General features: G+C 52.4%; 1 protein-coding gene across 1 annotated transcript in view; it reads left to right on the top strand.

The window, feature by feature from the left end:
* Positions 1–16,021, top strand: part of DCHS1 (dachsous cadherin-related 1) — a 46,585-nt gene that overhangs the window by 27,443 nt on the left and 3,121 nt on the right. Inside the window, 25 exon segments of the mRNA XM_047690479.1 lie at positions 5,465–5,653; positions 5,751–5,982; positions 6,120–6,356; positions 6,698–7,197; positions 7,199–7,724; positions 7,942–8,135; positions 8,356–8,452; positions 8,554–8,711; positions 8,912–9,627; positions 9,629–9,774; positions 9,869–10,108; positions 10,198–10,323; positions 10,971–10,983; positions 10,985–11,022; positions 11,025–11,076; positions 11,078–11,182; positions 12,787–12,830; positions 12,833–13,663; positions 13,783–13,896; positions 14,063–14,274; positions 14,363–14,517; positions 14,711–14,841; positions 14,956–14,988; positions 14,991–15,238; positions 15,596–15,734. Coding sequence (XP_047546435.1) covers positions 5,465–5,653; positions 5,751–5,982; positions 6,120–6,356; positions 6,698–7,197; positions 7,199–7,724; positions 7,942–8,135; positions 8,356–8,452; positions 8,554–8,711; positions 8,912–9,627; positions 9,629–9,774; positions 9,869–10,108; positions 10,198–10,323; positions 10,971–10,983; positions 10,985–11,022; positions 11,025–11,076; positions 11,078–11,182; positions 12,787–12,830; positions 12,833–13,663; positions 13,783–13,896; positions 14,063–14,274; positions 14,363–14,517; positions 14,711–14,841; positions 14,956–14,988; positions 14,991–15,238; positions 15,596–15,734 — 5,476 coding nt within the window.

The following is a 16,021-nucleotide window of genomic DNA, read 5'->3' as shown; positions in this document are numbered from 1 at the left end:
AATAAACACTGTTATGCTGAAAATAAATTTTATTTTATTTTTTTTAATTTTTTTAAAGATTTTATTTATTTGACAGAGAGAGATCACAAGTATACAGAGAGGCAGGCAGAGAGAGGTAGGGAAGCAGGCTCCCTGCTGAGCAGAGAGCCCGATGTGGGACTCCGAGATCATGACCTGAGCCGAAGGCAGCGGCTTAACCCACTGAGCCACCCAGGCACCCCTGAAAATAAATTTTAAAAAATGATTTAAAAAAAAAAGAAGTGAGAGAGAATCTATAAAATCTCAAAGTTGTTCTGAAAGGCAGAGATGGTGATTCTCTGCACCCATGTGGCTCCTGCTCCCCAAGAGAGCTGCCAGTATTTATGGAGCCCTCATCCAGTGCTGGGCTTTGCTGGAAGAAGCCCCCATCCCTCTCCTGGAGCTGAGCCTTGATGAGACGTTTTGTGCTCAGGCACAAGGATGAGAGATAACAAGAACTATTTGTGAGATCCCAGATCAGGAAGACCTCTCTGAGGAGGAGGTGGGATAGGAAGACCTCTCTGAGGAGGAGATGGGAGCACCGGACAGACTCTGGGAGCCACAGAGTGCCTGCAGGTCAGGCCTGGAGGAAACAGAGGGGGCATGAAACTGAAAAGGCAGGCTAAGACCAGACTACAGAAGTCCTTGGACACCAAGCTTTAAGGAGGTTAGGACTTTACTTCGAAGGCAAAGGAGGTCGCTGAACTTCTTTGAGTCAGAAAAGGGCATGATTAGATTTTGTTTTTGTTTTTCTTAAACACTATGTTTTTGGAACAGTTTTAGATTCACAACAAAATTGAGTTGAGGACAAAGATTTCCCATATACCCCCATCCCTATTCATGTAACACCCCCGCGGCCCCCACGCTATCTGCATCCCCACCAGAGTGGTTCATTTGTTCCAACTGATGAACCTACATCGACACATAATCACCCCAAATCCCAAAAAAATAGTTTACCCTAGGGTTCACTCCTGATGTACATCGTATAGGTTTGGACAAAATATATAACATATGTATAATGGATGTATATGACCTGCATTACAGTATTATACAGAGTAGTTTCACCATCCTAAAAATCCTCTGTGCCCTACCTATTCATCCCTCCCTCCTTCCTACAGATTGTTTTTTTAGGAAGCTAACTTGCTTTAAGGGTGAAGGATGGGTTAGATCAGTGGGTAAGTGATATATTCAAGAATTAACTTACCCACTATAAGCTTGGTGCTGTGCTGGTCCCAGGGAACAAAGAAAGGACACAGACTTGTTCCCAGGCAGGTCCCAGCTAGACAGGGAGACACACCAGTAACTAGTGCTGCATCACATGACATGTGAGGTGCTGTAGAAGTCCAGAGGAGGGGACGTTTGAAGAATCAATGAGACTTTGCCAAATGGATTATATAGATATAGGGATGGGGATTCCAGGCCTACAGACAGAGCTGCAGAACCCCAGAATGTGCTCAGGAGACTGCATTGTTCAGGTTGGCCTCAGCTATTCCTCTAAGAACTGCAGAGAGCTGAGACAAAATAGTAGACAAGGACCAGATTACAAGCAGGTCCAGATATTGTCTAATGTCCCCTCCAGGGGGCAAAAATCACTCCCAGTTGTGAACCGCTGCTTTATCTTAAAAATCACAGGGGGCTGGGGCTCTTGGGTGGCTCAGTCAGGGAAGCATCTACCTTCCACTCAGCTCGTCATCCAGGGTCCTGGTATCCTCAGCAGGGAGCCTGCTTCTCCCTCTCCCACTCCCCTGCTTGTTCTAGCCCTCTCTCTCTTCGTCTGTCAAATAAATCTTTTTTTTTTTTTTTAAAGAGATCATTTAAAAACCCACAGGGGGCCAATGAGGGGTTCTAGTCAAATCTGATATGTCTTTTGGGAGGACTGCTTTGGCTGCATCTTGGAGTATGGACGAAGGACTGAAAACAGGATGTAGGAAGGCCTCTTAGGAGACTAGTGCTTGAAGTCTTTACATCTCAGAAGTCCACCATATCCCTGAGCATCTTCTCAGGGGCTGCCTATTGGCCTAGACTTCAGGCAGTGCCTGGACCCAGCTGATGCCTTGCCCTCTGGCTAGACTCTGGGTATTTGCCTGCCTGGTGCTGTCCAGCTCCCATCCACTTTCCCATGTGTTTACTCTCCCTCTTGGCACAGGACCAATGGGTGACAGCTTCTAAATTTCTTCTTCACTAGTGCTTGAAGTAAGAGAGCAACTCTCCAGAGGGTTTCCTTGAGTTTTCACTCTTAGTAACTATAGGCAATGAGAGTAAAAATGACTACAGTGTTTGTATCTGTTAGAAGAAGTCTTAATATTGGATGCATTAAGTATACATTTATCAGGTATCTACCATGTGCTAGTCATTGTCTTAGGGACAAAGAATACAGTAATGAATGAGTCATTACCCCCTACTTCATGGTGTTTATAGTCTAGAGGGGAGATTATTGTGCAAAGAAATAGTTGCACTTCAATAAAAATTTAAAAAAAAATTCCATAACGGGGACTTATGTGAGGTACAGATAGGCAATTTGAATGCATCCCCAAAGAGGTGACACTTAAGCTGAGACTCACAGGCTGAGCAGGAGTTTGTGAGGGGGCTGGATGGTGTGGGAGAAGGGGTCCAGGCACAGGTGACATGCCCAGAGCGGAGGGAGAGCCTGACTTGTTCAGAAGCTACAAGTAGCTCAGTGTCTCTGGAGTTCAAGGTGTGTAGTGGGTGAGTGGAAGGTGGGAGTGCAAGTAGGCCACCCAGTGAGGAGCCAAGCCAAGGGTTTGAGGACTTTTCTTTAGAGAACATTGAAAATTTTCGAGGAGAAGTTTAATATGACCATATTTGCTTTCTCAAAAGATGTTTTTGGTAGTTAGTATAAAGTAGTGGTTCATGACTGGGAGTGATTTTTCCCTCTGGAGGGGACATTAGGCAATGTCTAGAGACTTCTGAAGGTCACAACTGGTGGGATGCTACTGGCACCTAGCACATAGGGGCCAGGGATGCTGTCAGATATCTTATAGTGCATATGACAGCACCACGACAAAGAATTATCTGGTCCAAACTGTCAGACATGCTAAGGACCAGAAATCCTGGAGTAGAGGACAGATTAGAGGGCCAGAAACCTATGAGAAGGGAATCACAATAGTCCAGGGGAGAGATGACTCAGGCCTAAATCAGGACAGTGATAATGGTGATGGAGAGGAATAGACAAATAGGAGAGATAATGAGGATTTACTTAGTCCCTAGTTGATTGATATACCAGGAGAGGAAAAGGGAAGAACAGATTTCTGGCTTGAGCAACTACGTGGATGGAAGAGTCATTAGAGGGGGTTGGAATGATCATGAATTTAGCTTTGGACAGGCTGGATTTAAGGTGCCTGTGGGACATCCAAGTGGAGATGTTGAGCAGGCATCTGGATGTACAGGTCTGGAGCTCAGAGGACTGGTCTAGGTCAAAGTGCAGACAATGGTCAAAGCCACGGAAGTGGAAGAGAAGGTCCTGAGGGAACATGTGGAGTGAAAAGAGGCCAAGAAGAGATTCCAGGGAGCAACAGTGTGTGAGAACAGGCAGGGGAAAGGGAGGCAGAGGAATGTGGAGGGGACGGTAGTGGGAGGAGAAGCAGGCGACACCTGGAAAGGAGGTCAGGATGGGGTAGATGCTGTAAGTTTGTGGTCTGGAAGGAACTTCAGAAAATTCACAGATAAGGGTCTTTATTTCCTCCCTGAATACTGCATTCGATAGAGCTAGGGAGTGGGTGGGGACAAAAGGAGAGAGATGAGCAAGAGAAGGAGCTGACCAAGGTTGGACTGGGAGGCAGGGCTGAGAGCCTGCTGGGAAGGGAGACAGTGCATTTGCAGTGGAACCTCTAAGCAGGAGCTGCACAGGGCGGGAAGTTCACTTCTGCCTTGGTCATTTCCAGTCAGTGGCCCCTACGCCTTTTGGGGTCACTTCCTGACAACTTCCCCTGACCACTATTTATTGCTTTCTTCCTGCAGCGAGTCAGAGGGCAAAGGTCTTTAACAGCTTCTGGAGATGGTGCCACAGCTGGGCTGCAGCCTGCCTGGATTGATGCGGGGGGATGTTTGTCTCCTGGGATATCTGGGCCCACAGCCATAGTAAAGAGTTGGAGCAGGAGCTGTTTCCAGGGTCAGCCATGGCAGGGTTTTAGAGTCTCTCTGGAGGGTAAACAGTGCCACAAATCACTTCCATCAAGGGCCTGGGCAACAAATCAGAAGTCCTTGGCTAGCCTTCTCTCTGAGGAACATTTTCTGGCTAAGAAGAAGGAACTCTCCAGCCTCCTCTTACAACATGACATGACCCTAGGACCCCTGTATCCACAGAGAGTACTTTGTCACAGTCTACAGCAGTCAGCACCAGCTAACACACTGTCAGAGGTCTAATGTGCACCCAATGTATAAAACTTAGTTTGAAAGAAGGTTTTGTTGTCAGGGTAATGAGAATGTCCATCTACTCATTCAACAAATATATGCAGAGAACTCCTGTGTGCCTGGCCCTGTCCTGGGCTCAGAAGCTTTCAGAATGGTGTCTCCTGCTGCCCTGGCTCTGAAATGTTTAGAGGCTCCTGACATTAATGTCCAATAGTTCAACTTTTCCTGAGCCAGTCTGGGGGATACCCAAGAATTAAGCAGGAGAGCCATCCCTACTTCTTAGTTTTGAGGAGCCCCCCTGGACATAAGACCTTGACTTCCCATAGACTAGCCATTCTCCCTCTCTCACTTCCAGGGAGGTTCTCATCATGGGCAGATTCTGTATTTCCAAATTTGTGAACTCTCTAAAATTTTATTGTAACCCCCAAGCCGATACTCACGGAGCTTTTGCAGTCGTTTCCCGACATGTGCAGAACGATGAGAAATTCAAGTGGACTGGTGGGCACATTCCAGGCAACGCTCTGCCTTCATGTTTCAGCTCATACTGTAAACAACGGTCCCTCCCGCGGTCTATTTAGTGCCACATTTTTCACATTTTTGTCCCTTTTGTTTGGTGATTTGCTCTTTAAAATGATCCCCAAGTGTAGTGCTCAAGTGCTGTCTCGTGTTCCTAAGCACAGGAACAGTGATGTGCCTTATGAAGATAACACATGTGTTAGATAAGTTTCATTCAGATGTGACTTACAGTGTCATCGGCTGTGGATTCAATGTTAATGAATCAACAATATATATTACATTAGGTGTCTTCAAACAGAAACACACTTAAAACAAAGTTATATATTGACCAGCTGACAAAAATGTTGTGACTAGAAGCTCACAGGAACCTCAACCAGGTGGTGAGGTCTGAGGCGGTGAGGTTGGGTTTTGGCCCACATCCTACTTGTCCCCTCTCTGTATCCTCTCTCCAGAGACCCTGGCACCCAGCTGGCCCAGGGCCTGCTCCTTCTAATTGCCACTTAGCTCTGGATCTTCTGGTCAAAAAGAAGGGGCATCACTCACCCCAGCCTCTCCCTAGGTGACAGCCACAGATGCGGACAGTGGTCCATTTGGCCTCCTCTCCTATTCCTTGGGTGCCGGACTTGGTGCCTCAGGGTCTCCCCCGTTCCGCATCGATGCCCACAGTGGTGATGTGTGCACAACCCGGACCCTGGACCGAGATCAGGGGCCCTCAAGCTTCGACTTCACAGTGACGGCTGTGGACGGGGTGAGTGGGCAGACTGTGGACAGGTTGCGATGTTGGGATAGGGCATTTATCAGAGCCAGACAGGGCCCATCTGACTTACTGCTGCCTGTCTCCCTAGGGAGGCCTCAAGTCCATGGTATACGTGAAAGTGTTTGTGTCAGACGAGAACGACAACCCCCCGCAGTTTTATCCACGGGAGTATGCTGCCAGTCTGAGTGCGCAGAGTACACCAGGCACAGCTGTACTGAGGGTGCGTGCCCATGACCCTGATCAGGGGCCCCACGGGCGACTCTCCTACCACATCCTGGCTGGCAATAACCCCCCACTCTTTGCCTTGGATGAGCACTCAGGTGAGGATCTCCCATTCCCAGGGCTTGTCCCCGGACCCCTCTTCCCACCTACTTAAATGAAGTACTGCCCCCTTTCCCATAACCTTTCTACCTCTATGCTGTTTCCTTATGCACTCTGCTTCTGTCCCTTCTCCCAGGGCTGTTGACAGTAGCCTGGCCCTTGGCCAGACGGGCCAACTCTGTGGTGCAGCTGGAGATTGGGGCTCAGGATGGAGGTGGCCTGCAGGCAGAGCCCAGTGCCCGAGTCAACATCAGCATTGTGCCTGGAACCCCTGTGCCACCAGTATTTGAGCAACTACAGTATGTCTTTTCTGTACCAGAGGATGTGGCACCAGGCACCAGTGTGGGCATAGTCCGGGCGCACAATCCACCAGGTATCAGTTATCATTAAACCCTTCTGGTGCTCTACCCAGCCACTCCAACATAACCCATCTCAAAGTACCCTAGAGTATCACACCATAGACAGCCGCAGTATAAAACATGCAGGTTCAAATCCCCAGCACATCCCTGGCACAGTGCAGGCACTCGCCTTCATCCACAGACACATGAAGTATCACCTTAGTGCCACCCAGCATCTCTGCCACCACCTGCCCCTCCCCCTAATAGTTTGAAAGACACAGTATGGATAGTCCTTAGCCCTCCTTGAGATCAGAGTCTAGGCCCCAACTTAGTAGATGTCTCCATTGCTTTCTTGACTCCTCTCTCCTTCCCCTAGGTCGCTTGGGGTCTGTGACTCTTGCCCTATCAGGCGGGGATCCCCGAGGACTCTTCTCCTTAGATGGGGCCTCAGGGCTATTACAAACACTTCGCCCTCTGGACCGGGAGCTGCTGGGACCAGTGCTAGAGCTGGAGGTGCGGGCAGGCAGTGGAGTGCCCCCAGCTTTTGCTGTAGCTCGGGTGCGTGTGCTGCTGGATGATGTGAATGACAACTCCCCTGCCTTCCCTGCACCTGAAGACACAGTGTTGCTGCCACCAAACACTGCCCCAGGGACTCCCATTTATACACTTCGGGCTCTGGACCCTGATGCAGGCGTTAACAGTCGAGTCACCTTTACCCTGCTTGCTGGGGGTGGTGGGGCCTTCACTGTGGACCCCACTACAGGCCATGTACGGCTTATGGGACCTCTGGGGCCCCCAGGGGGGCCAGCCCATGAGCTGGAGCTGGAGGCCCGGGATGGAGGCTCCCCACCCCGCACCAGCCACTTTCGACTACGGGGTGGTGGTACAGGACTTGGGGACCCGTGGGCTGGCTCCTCATTTTGACAGCCCTACCTACCGTGTGGACCTGCCCTCAGGCACCACCCCTGGAACTCGGGTCCTGAAAGTGCAAGCTCAAGCACCAGATGGGGGCCCCATTACCTACCATCTTGCAGCAGATGGGCCAAGTAGCCCCTTTGGCCTGGAACCACAGAGTGGTTGGCTATGGGTACGAGCAGCACTGGACCGTGAGGCCCAGGAGTTGTACACACTGAAGGTAATGGCAGTGTCTGGGTCCAAAGCTGAGTTGGGGCAGCAGACAGGCACAACCACCGTGAGGGTCAGCATTCTCAACCAGAATGACCACAGTCCCCGCTTGTCTGAGGAGCCCACCTTCCTGGCTGTGGCTGAGAACCAGCCCCCAGGGACCAGCGTGGGCCGGGTCTTTGCCACTGACCGAGACTCGGGACCTAATGGACGTCTGACCTACAGCCTGCGACCGCTGTCAGAAGACAGCAAGGCCTTCCGCATCCACCCCCAGACTGGTGAGCACTGGGGCCCAAATTCTGAGACCTCATAGCCTCATCCTCAGCCTGGTGAATACCCAGACAGAATCCCAGACCCCTGCTTTAGGACCAGGACTGAGCCGGACTTTCACCCTGGCATTTCCCTCCCATTCCCTAAACCCCAGCTTCTCAGCTGCAGGCCTCAGGCTGTACATCCCTAGCTACCCCATACATGATCCCTATCCTGCACTTCCAGGAGAAATGACCACACTCCAAACCCTGGATCGAGAGCGGCAGAGCAGCTACCAGCTCCTGGTGCAGGTGCAGGATGGGGGGAGCCCACCCCGTAGTACCACAGGCACCGTGCACATTGCAGTTCTCGACCTCAATGACAACAGCCCCAGCTTCCTGCAAGCTTCTGGGGCTGCTGGCGGGGGCCTCCCTATACAGGTATGTGAAGTGGCAGAACCCTGCCCTGAAAAAATGTGAGAGGTCATGGGGGGGTCTCCCCACAGAGCTGTAGGTGTAGGTAAGAGAGACTGGCTCTTGAAACAGGTGTGAGAGCAAGAAAGGGGCTCTGCCTGCATTCAAGTGAGGGGAACTTGATTAACCCTGAGATATCTCAAAAACAGGAAGGACACAGCTATTCGTGAGTTGTGTGTCCCCACAGGTACCAGATCGAGTGCCTCCAGGAACACTGGTGACAACTCTGCAGGCCAAGGATCCAGATGAGGGGGAGAATGGCACCATCTTGTACACACTAACTGGTATGGGGAGTGGTGTGGAGAGAAGGAAGTTGGTGGGGATGGCATGACCTGCCCAGCTCTGGGAAACAGGCCTTCACTCTTCTTCCTCTGCCTGTTTCCAGGTCCTGGCTCAGAGCTCTTCTCTCTTCACCCTCATTCGGGGGAGCTGCTCACTGCAGCACCCCTGATCAGAGCAGAGCGGCCACACTACGTACTGACTTTGAGTGCTCACGACCAAGGAAGCCCCCCTCGGAGCTCCAGCCTCCAGCTGCTGGTGCAGGTACCACTGACTTTCCTTAAATCTGTCCACTTCTTGTCAGCTACAGCTATGGGCTCCTCCAAGAAATATGCGTTCGCCAGAGTTCTTATGCCCTCTAGTCAGGCTACTCTGACTAACCCTTCAGCTACCCAGCCGGCCAGCCCAGACCCCTTTTACACGGGTCCCCCTGATTCTGTCCATTCCTCCTCGGTTCACAACAGGTGCTTCCCTCAGTTCGCTCCGCTGAGCCCCCACCGGATTCCTCAGAGCCAGACCCAGCGGCTCCAGTGCCCGTCGTGTTGACAGTGACAGCAGCGGAAGGGCTGCAGCCAGGCTCCCTGTTGGGCTCTGTGGCATCGCCGGAGCCGGCAGGGGTGGGCGCACTTACCTACACGTTGGTGGGCGGCGCCGACCCGGAGGGTACCTTCGCGCTGGACTCGGCCTCGGGGCGCTTGTACCTGGCGCGGCCCCTGGACTTCGAGGCGGGCCCAGCGTGGCGTGCGCTCACTGTGCGCGCTGAGGGGCCGGGAGGCGCGGGTGCGCGGCTGGTGCGCGTGCAGGTGCGCGTGCAGGACGAGAACGAGCACGCGCCGGCCTTCCCGCGCGATCCACTGGCGTTGGCGCTGCCGGAGAACCCGGACCCTGGCGCAGCGCTGTACACCTTCCGTGCTTCGGACGCCGACGGCCCCGGTCCCAACAGCGACGTGCGCTACCGCCTGCTTCGCCAGGAGCCGCCGGTGCCTGCGCTGCGCCTAGACGCGCGCACTGGCGCCCTCAGCGCGCCCCGAGGCCTGGACCGGGAGACCACACCCGCCCTGCTGCTGCTCGTGGAAGCCACCGACCGGCCCGCCAACGCCAGTCGCCGTCGTGCAGCGCGAGTCTCCGCGCGGGTCTTTGTCACAGATGAGAATGACAATGCGCCCGTCTTCGCCTCACCTCACGTGTGCGCATCACGAGGATCAGCCTCCCGGACCGGTGGCGCTGCACGTGGTAGCGCGGGACCCGGACTTGGGCGAAGCTGCACGCGTGTCCTATCGCCTGGCAGCTGGCGGGGACGGCTACTTCCGGCTACACTCCAGCACAGGTGAGTTGGACAGGGAGGAGGTTGGGGTGAGGGAGGGTGCTGATGGAAAGTGAGTGTTGAGGTTTCTTTCCAACCTGCCCTACTGCTCACCTAGGAGCGCTGTCGGTGGTGCGGTCCCTGGACCGGGAACAGCGAGCTGAGCACGTACTGACCGTGGTGGCCTCCGACCACGGCTCCCCGCCGCGCTCAGCCACGCAGCTCCTGACGGTCAGTGTCGCTGACGTGAACGACGAGGCACCCGCTTTCCAGCAGCAGGAGTACAGTGTTCTCTTGCGTGAGAACAGCCCGCCTGGTACTTCTCTTCTCACTCTGCGGGCAACTGACCCAGACCTAGGTAAAACCTGAGCGGATGAGTGGAGAGGGTAACTGGGCAAGAAAGGGTATATTTACCCTCTGATCTCCCTCCATGTTGCCCCTTCTCAGGGGCCAATGGGCAGGTGACTTATGGAGGCATCTCTGGCGAAAGCTTCTCCCTGGATCCAGACACTGGAGTCCTCACAACTCTTCGGGCCCTGGACCGGGAGGAGAAGGAGGAGATCAACCTGACAGGTACACATTGACTGGATCTGAAAAGCCTGGGGTGTTGTAAGCACCAGTATTACTTGGGCAGAACCCCCAAACTACCTTCTAGTAGCTTCCACCTATTATAGTACAGCGTGTTATATTTTCCTATCCCTTTGGGGAGGCAAGTGTTGGTCAGATGGCAAGGTGACCTGACTTCTAGGCTGTTGACATTGTGATCACACAAACTCTCAAATACATGATGCCACAGCTCTGTCCTTTAGGATTCCCTCAGATTAAACTGTGGCCATCTAACAGAAAAGCATATTGGTAGTGAGTACCATAGAGGTTAAGTGACTTGTGCAAGCTAACACACAGCTTGGAGGTGGTAGAGCTGGAACTTGAACCCACATCTTTTGATACCTTGTTGAGTGCCTTTTCTGTCACACTACGACTAATCCAAGATCCATCTTGCATGCAGTAAGATATGAAAAGTGGGAAGAAAAAAAGGTCTTCTGACATGTATATTTATGTGTGCATGTACACATGTAGGCACCCATGTACTTGCAGAGTGTGGAGAGATGGACATTTTCTGGTTCATATGTGCACCTGGTGAGCATGTGTGAATGCTGTGTTGTGTGGGTTTCTCCATGGATGGGAGCAGGCTACATCTTACTGATTTTGCTTCCCCATAGTGTATGCCCGGGACAGGGCCACCCCCACTGCTGACCCATGTCACAGTGCGAGTGACTTGGAGGATGAGAATGACCATGCCCCAACCTTTGGGAGTGCCCACCTCTCCTGAGGTGCCTGAGGGCCGACCCCCAGACCCTTACGTGCTGCGGGCCTCTGACCCAGACGTGGGAGCCAATGGGCAGCTGCAGTACCGCATACCTGGGGGAGAACTGTCCCACACCTGCCCACCTAGCGCCCACTTGCCCGGTTCTACTCCTTGTGTGCTTATGTCAGTCTCAGTGTGTCTGGGTTTCCTTTCTCTTTTCTTGGTCTTCTACCTTTTCAATCATGCATATATGTGTTTGAGTATCTCTTTCTATGCCTTTTCAGCTCTTTATATCCCTCTGTGTCTCTATTTTCCCGTTTCTTTCCTTTTTCTTTCTTGTTTCTCCCTGTGGAGCACTTATTCTCAAACTTTTTGGTCTGAGTAACCCTTGATATTTTTAATTTTTTTTAAGATTTTATTTATTTATTTGACAGACAGAGATCACAAGTAGGCAGAGAGGCAGGCAGAGAGAGAGAGAGAGAGGAAACAGGCTCTCCGCTGAGCAGAGAGCCTGATGTGGGACTCGATCCCAGGACCCTGAGATCATGACCTGAGCCAAAGGCAGAGGCTTTATTTTTTTTTTTAAGATTTTATTTATTTATTTGATAGACAGAGATCACAAGTAGTCAGAGAGGCAGGCAGAGAGAGAGAGGAGGAAGCAGGCTCCCCGCTGAGCAGAGAGCCTGATGTGGGACTCGATCCCAGGACCCTGAGACCATGACCTGAGCCGAAGGCAGAGGCTTTAACCCGCTGAGCCACCCAGGCGCCCCGATATTTTTAATTTTTGAGAACCTTGAAGAGTTTTGTACATGATATCAATATTTGTTGATGTACTAATATAACAAACATATATATAAATACATGTGTATTTATGTATGTAAACACCATGACATCAGTATTTGCTATATTAGATATTAAAGCTGAAAAAATCTTAAAATGCCATTGTAAAAAGCCAGTGAATATCCTGCTTACTGTATTACTTTATAGGCACAAAGAAATATTAGAGGTTCAAATAATTTGTTGGACAGCAAAGATTATAGCAGGCGTAACTAAAAGTAAGCAAGTAAAAATTGAATGAGTCAGATGCCTGGGTGGGTCAGTCGGTTAAGCATCTGCCTTCAGCTCAGGTCATAATCCCGGGGTTCTGGGATTGAGCCCCATGTCGGGCTCAGCGGGGAACAGCTTCTCCCTCTACCTGCTGCTCCTGTGCTTGTGCACACTCGTGCTCTCTCTCTCTCTCTCTTTCTCTCTCTCTCTCTCTTCTTCTCTCTCTCTGTCAAATAAATAAAATCTTTTAAAACAACAGCAACAACAAAAAACTGAATGAATCTCTGAAAATACGTTTATGCTCTAAACTTTCTATATTCTAGAAGACATAAGAAATTGTAAGCACATGTTGCATTACTACCCAAGTGATGTCATCACTTGTCATGCAGCATTCGGACTCTACTGTACATTTGTGAGATACTAAGAATTAACAAAGACATATAATGTTTTAATATTTCTAGAAACTAGTTTTGATTATATACTCCCTGAAAGGAGTCCCCAGACCACACTCTGAGAACAGCTGCTTTATAGTATTCTCCTTTACCCATCTGTGGTTCTCTTTTCTGCCTTTCTCCCAGTTTCTCTCCTCTCTACCCCTTCCCATTTACTGTTGCCTGTAAATCACCCTCACTCCCATGGACTGACACATCTTTGTCTATGTGCCACATGTACTTCTCTTGCAGATGGGACCCATCAGGAGCCTTTGTCCTAGACCTAGCTTCTGGGCGTGTGGCACCATGAGGCCATTAGACCGAGAGGTGGAGCCAGCATTCCAGCTGCGGATAGAGGCCCGGGATGGAGGCCAGCCAGCTCTCAGTACCACTCTGCTTGTGACAGTGACAGTGCTGGATGCCAATGACCATGCCCCAGCCTTCCCTGTGCCTGCCTACTCTGTGGAGGTGCCTGAAGATGCACCTGCAGGGTCCTTGTTGCTGCAGCTACAGGCTCATGACCCTGACGCTGGGGCCAATGGCCGTGTGACCTACTACCTGGGTACAGGTGCAGCAGGAGCCTTCCTGCTAGAGCCCAGCTCCGGGGAATTACGCACAGCCACAGCCCTAGACAGAGAGCAATGTCCCAGCTATGCCTTTTCTGTGAGTGCAGTGGATGGTGCAGCTGCTGGGCCCCTGAGCACCACGGTACCTGTCACCATCACTGTGCGTGACGTCAATGACCATGCACCCATCTTCCCCACCAGTCCCCTGAGGCTGCGCCTGCCCCGCCCAGGCCCCAGCCTTAGCACCCCGACCCTGGCTCTGGCCACTCTGCGAGCTGAAGACCGTGATGCTGGTGCTAATGCCTCCATCCTATACCGGCTGGCAGGCACGCCACCTCCTGGCACCACTGTGGACTCCTACACTGGTGAAATACGTGTGGCCCGCTCACCTGTAGCCTTGGGCCCCCGGGATCGTGTCCTCTTCGTCGTGGCCACTGACCTTGGCCGTCCAGCTCGCTCTGCCACTGGTGTGGTCATTGTTGGGTTGCAGGGGGAGTCTGAGCGTGGACCTCGCTTTCCTCGGGCTAGTAGTGAAACCATGCTCCGTGAGAATGCTCCCCCAGGTGGGTCCTCAACCATGTCTCCCAGCTTTGTATCCCTGGATGGGCTGGGGTTACTCACTAAAAATGTCTTGTAATCTCCTTCAGTGCTCCCATTCCAACCAATGTCATCCTCTCTGCAGGGACTCCCATTGTCTCCCCTAAGGCTATCCATGCGGGGGGCTCAAGTGGACCAATCACTTACAGCATTCTCAGTGGGAATGAGAAAGGGACATTTTCCATCCAGCCGAGTACAGGTAAAGGGCAGGAGCAGGGGCTCTGTGAGACGACAGGCTCCTTGGGAGATCCTCTTTGGCTGAAAAGGCCCTAGATGGGGAGGGTCTGCCCTTGAGGAAGGGGCAACAGAGAGGGAGGCTCCAGGGCAAGCAAGGGCTATCTGTGATGCTTTCTGCCTCCCCCCAGGAGCCATCACTGTTCGATCAGCAGAGGGCCTGGACTTCGAAGCCAGCCCACGACTGCGACTGGTGCTGCAAGCAGAGAGCGGGGGAGCCTTTGCTTTCTCCGTGCTGACCCTAACCCTGCAAGATGCCAATGACAATGCTCCCCGCTTCCTGCGTCCCCACTACGTGGCCTTCCTGCCTGAGTCCAGGCCCTTAGAGGGACCCCTGCTGCAGGTGTGGGATATGATGAGAAGATGGGGGACAGGGCTGGCCAGACTTGTCTATGGCCAGCCCAGTGCCAGCAGCCTCCTCCTCCCACCAGGTGGAGGCAGATGACCTAGACCAAGGCCCCAGCGGACAGATCTCCTACAGCCTGGCCGCATCCCAGCCAGCACGGGGATTGTTCCACGTAGACCCAGCCACAGGCACTATTACTACTACAGCCATCCTGGACCGTGAGATCTGGGCTGAAACACAGTAAGGCCTGGCCCTTTAGATTCCAAGACCCCATCCTGGCTCCATCCAGTTTCAAGCCCTGCCCTGAATCCCTCTCAATCTCTAGGCCACATCCTGAGTCCCCCAGATTCCCAGACTCTCAGGAGTCCTCCTAGCCCTGCCCAGGGTTCTCCCTTATCCCCAGGCCCCATCCCTGATTGTGCTCTGTGTCCAGGCTGGTACTGATGGCCACAGACAGAGGAAGCCCAGCCCTAGTGGGCTCAGCTACCCTGACAGTGATGGTCATCGACACCAATGATAATCGCCCCACCATCCCCCAGCCCTGGGAGCTCCAAGTGTCAGAAGGTGAGGTCTCAGTAAAGTGAGAGGTACAGAGGGTGGTAGGGTAGCACTTTACCCCACCCTGGGCTCCAGGGGTGTCTTGGACCATGCCAAACATACTTGTCCCATGTATTGCAGATGCACTGTTGGGCTCAGAGATTGCACAAGTAACAGGAATGATGTGGACTCAGGACCAGTGCTGTGGTATGTGCTGAGCCCATCTGGACCCCAGGATCCCTTCAGCATAGGTCGCTATGGAGGCCGCCTCTCCCTCACGGGCCCCCTGGACTTTGAGCAATGTGACCGCTACCACTTGCAGCTGCTGGCACATGATGGGCCTCATGAGGGCCGTGCTAACCTCACAGTGTTTGTGGAGGATGTCAATGACAACGCACCTGCCTTCTCCCAGAGCCTCTACCAGGTACTGATGCCCGGAGCTGACCCCACACCTGGGCCCAGGGTTGTTCACGTTGGAAGTGGCAAGGCTTGAAGTGTCTGAGGTGGGCTGGGTGTTGGAACTGACCTGAGGATGGAGCCCTGAGGATGGGAGGGTCCCATCTCAAACTAGCCTTCCAAGTCCTAGAACTTTGTCCAGGTTCTTCATCCTGTGCTTAGAAGTGGAGGAAGGTGGGCAGTTTGAACATTGAGCATGGGCTTCAAGATGGCATGGATGATGGATGCCAAGCAGGCTTCATGGGACCAAGCCCCAGAACATAGGCTGAGTGGACAATAGGGCAGCTGGGAAACTTGGCCATAAACACTTTTCCTCACTCCCCAGGTGACACTGCTTGAACACACACCTCCAGGCAGTGCCATTCTCTCCGTCTCTGCCACTGACCAGGATTCAGGAGCCAATGGTCACATTTCCTACCACCTGGCTTCCCCTGCTGAGGGCTTCAGTGTTGACCCCAACAATGGTACGTCCTTCCCAGGATCTGACCCCCTTATCTTTGACCATGACCGGCCATATTTTTACTCCATTCCTAGAATTTGCCTGAATTCTTAACTCCTAGATCTCTGACCCAGTGAGGAGATCCCCCCAACCTCCCTGTCTCTATTTTAAGCTTTGTCCTGACTGCATGTCAAAAGCCATTTCATAAATCCTGGAGATCATTCCATAAACTCCCAGCACACAGGCCATTCCATGGAGTCTGACTTCCAAAGCCATTTCCTAGGCCCCCAAAGGATCACCCTCTGCTCACTT

This window comes from Lutra lutra, chromosome 10 (assembly GCF_902655055.1).
Source record: "Lutra lutra chromosome 10, mLutLut1.2, whole genome shotgun sequence".
Classification (NCBI taxonomy): domain Eukaryota; kingdom Metazoa; phylum Chordata; class Mammalia; order Carnivora; family Mustelidae; genus Lutra; species Lutra lutra.
This window is presented reverse-complemented; position numbering and strand designations above follow the sequence as displayed.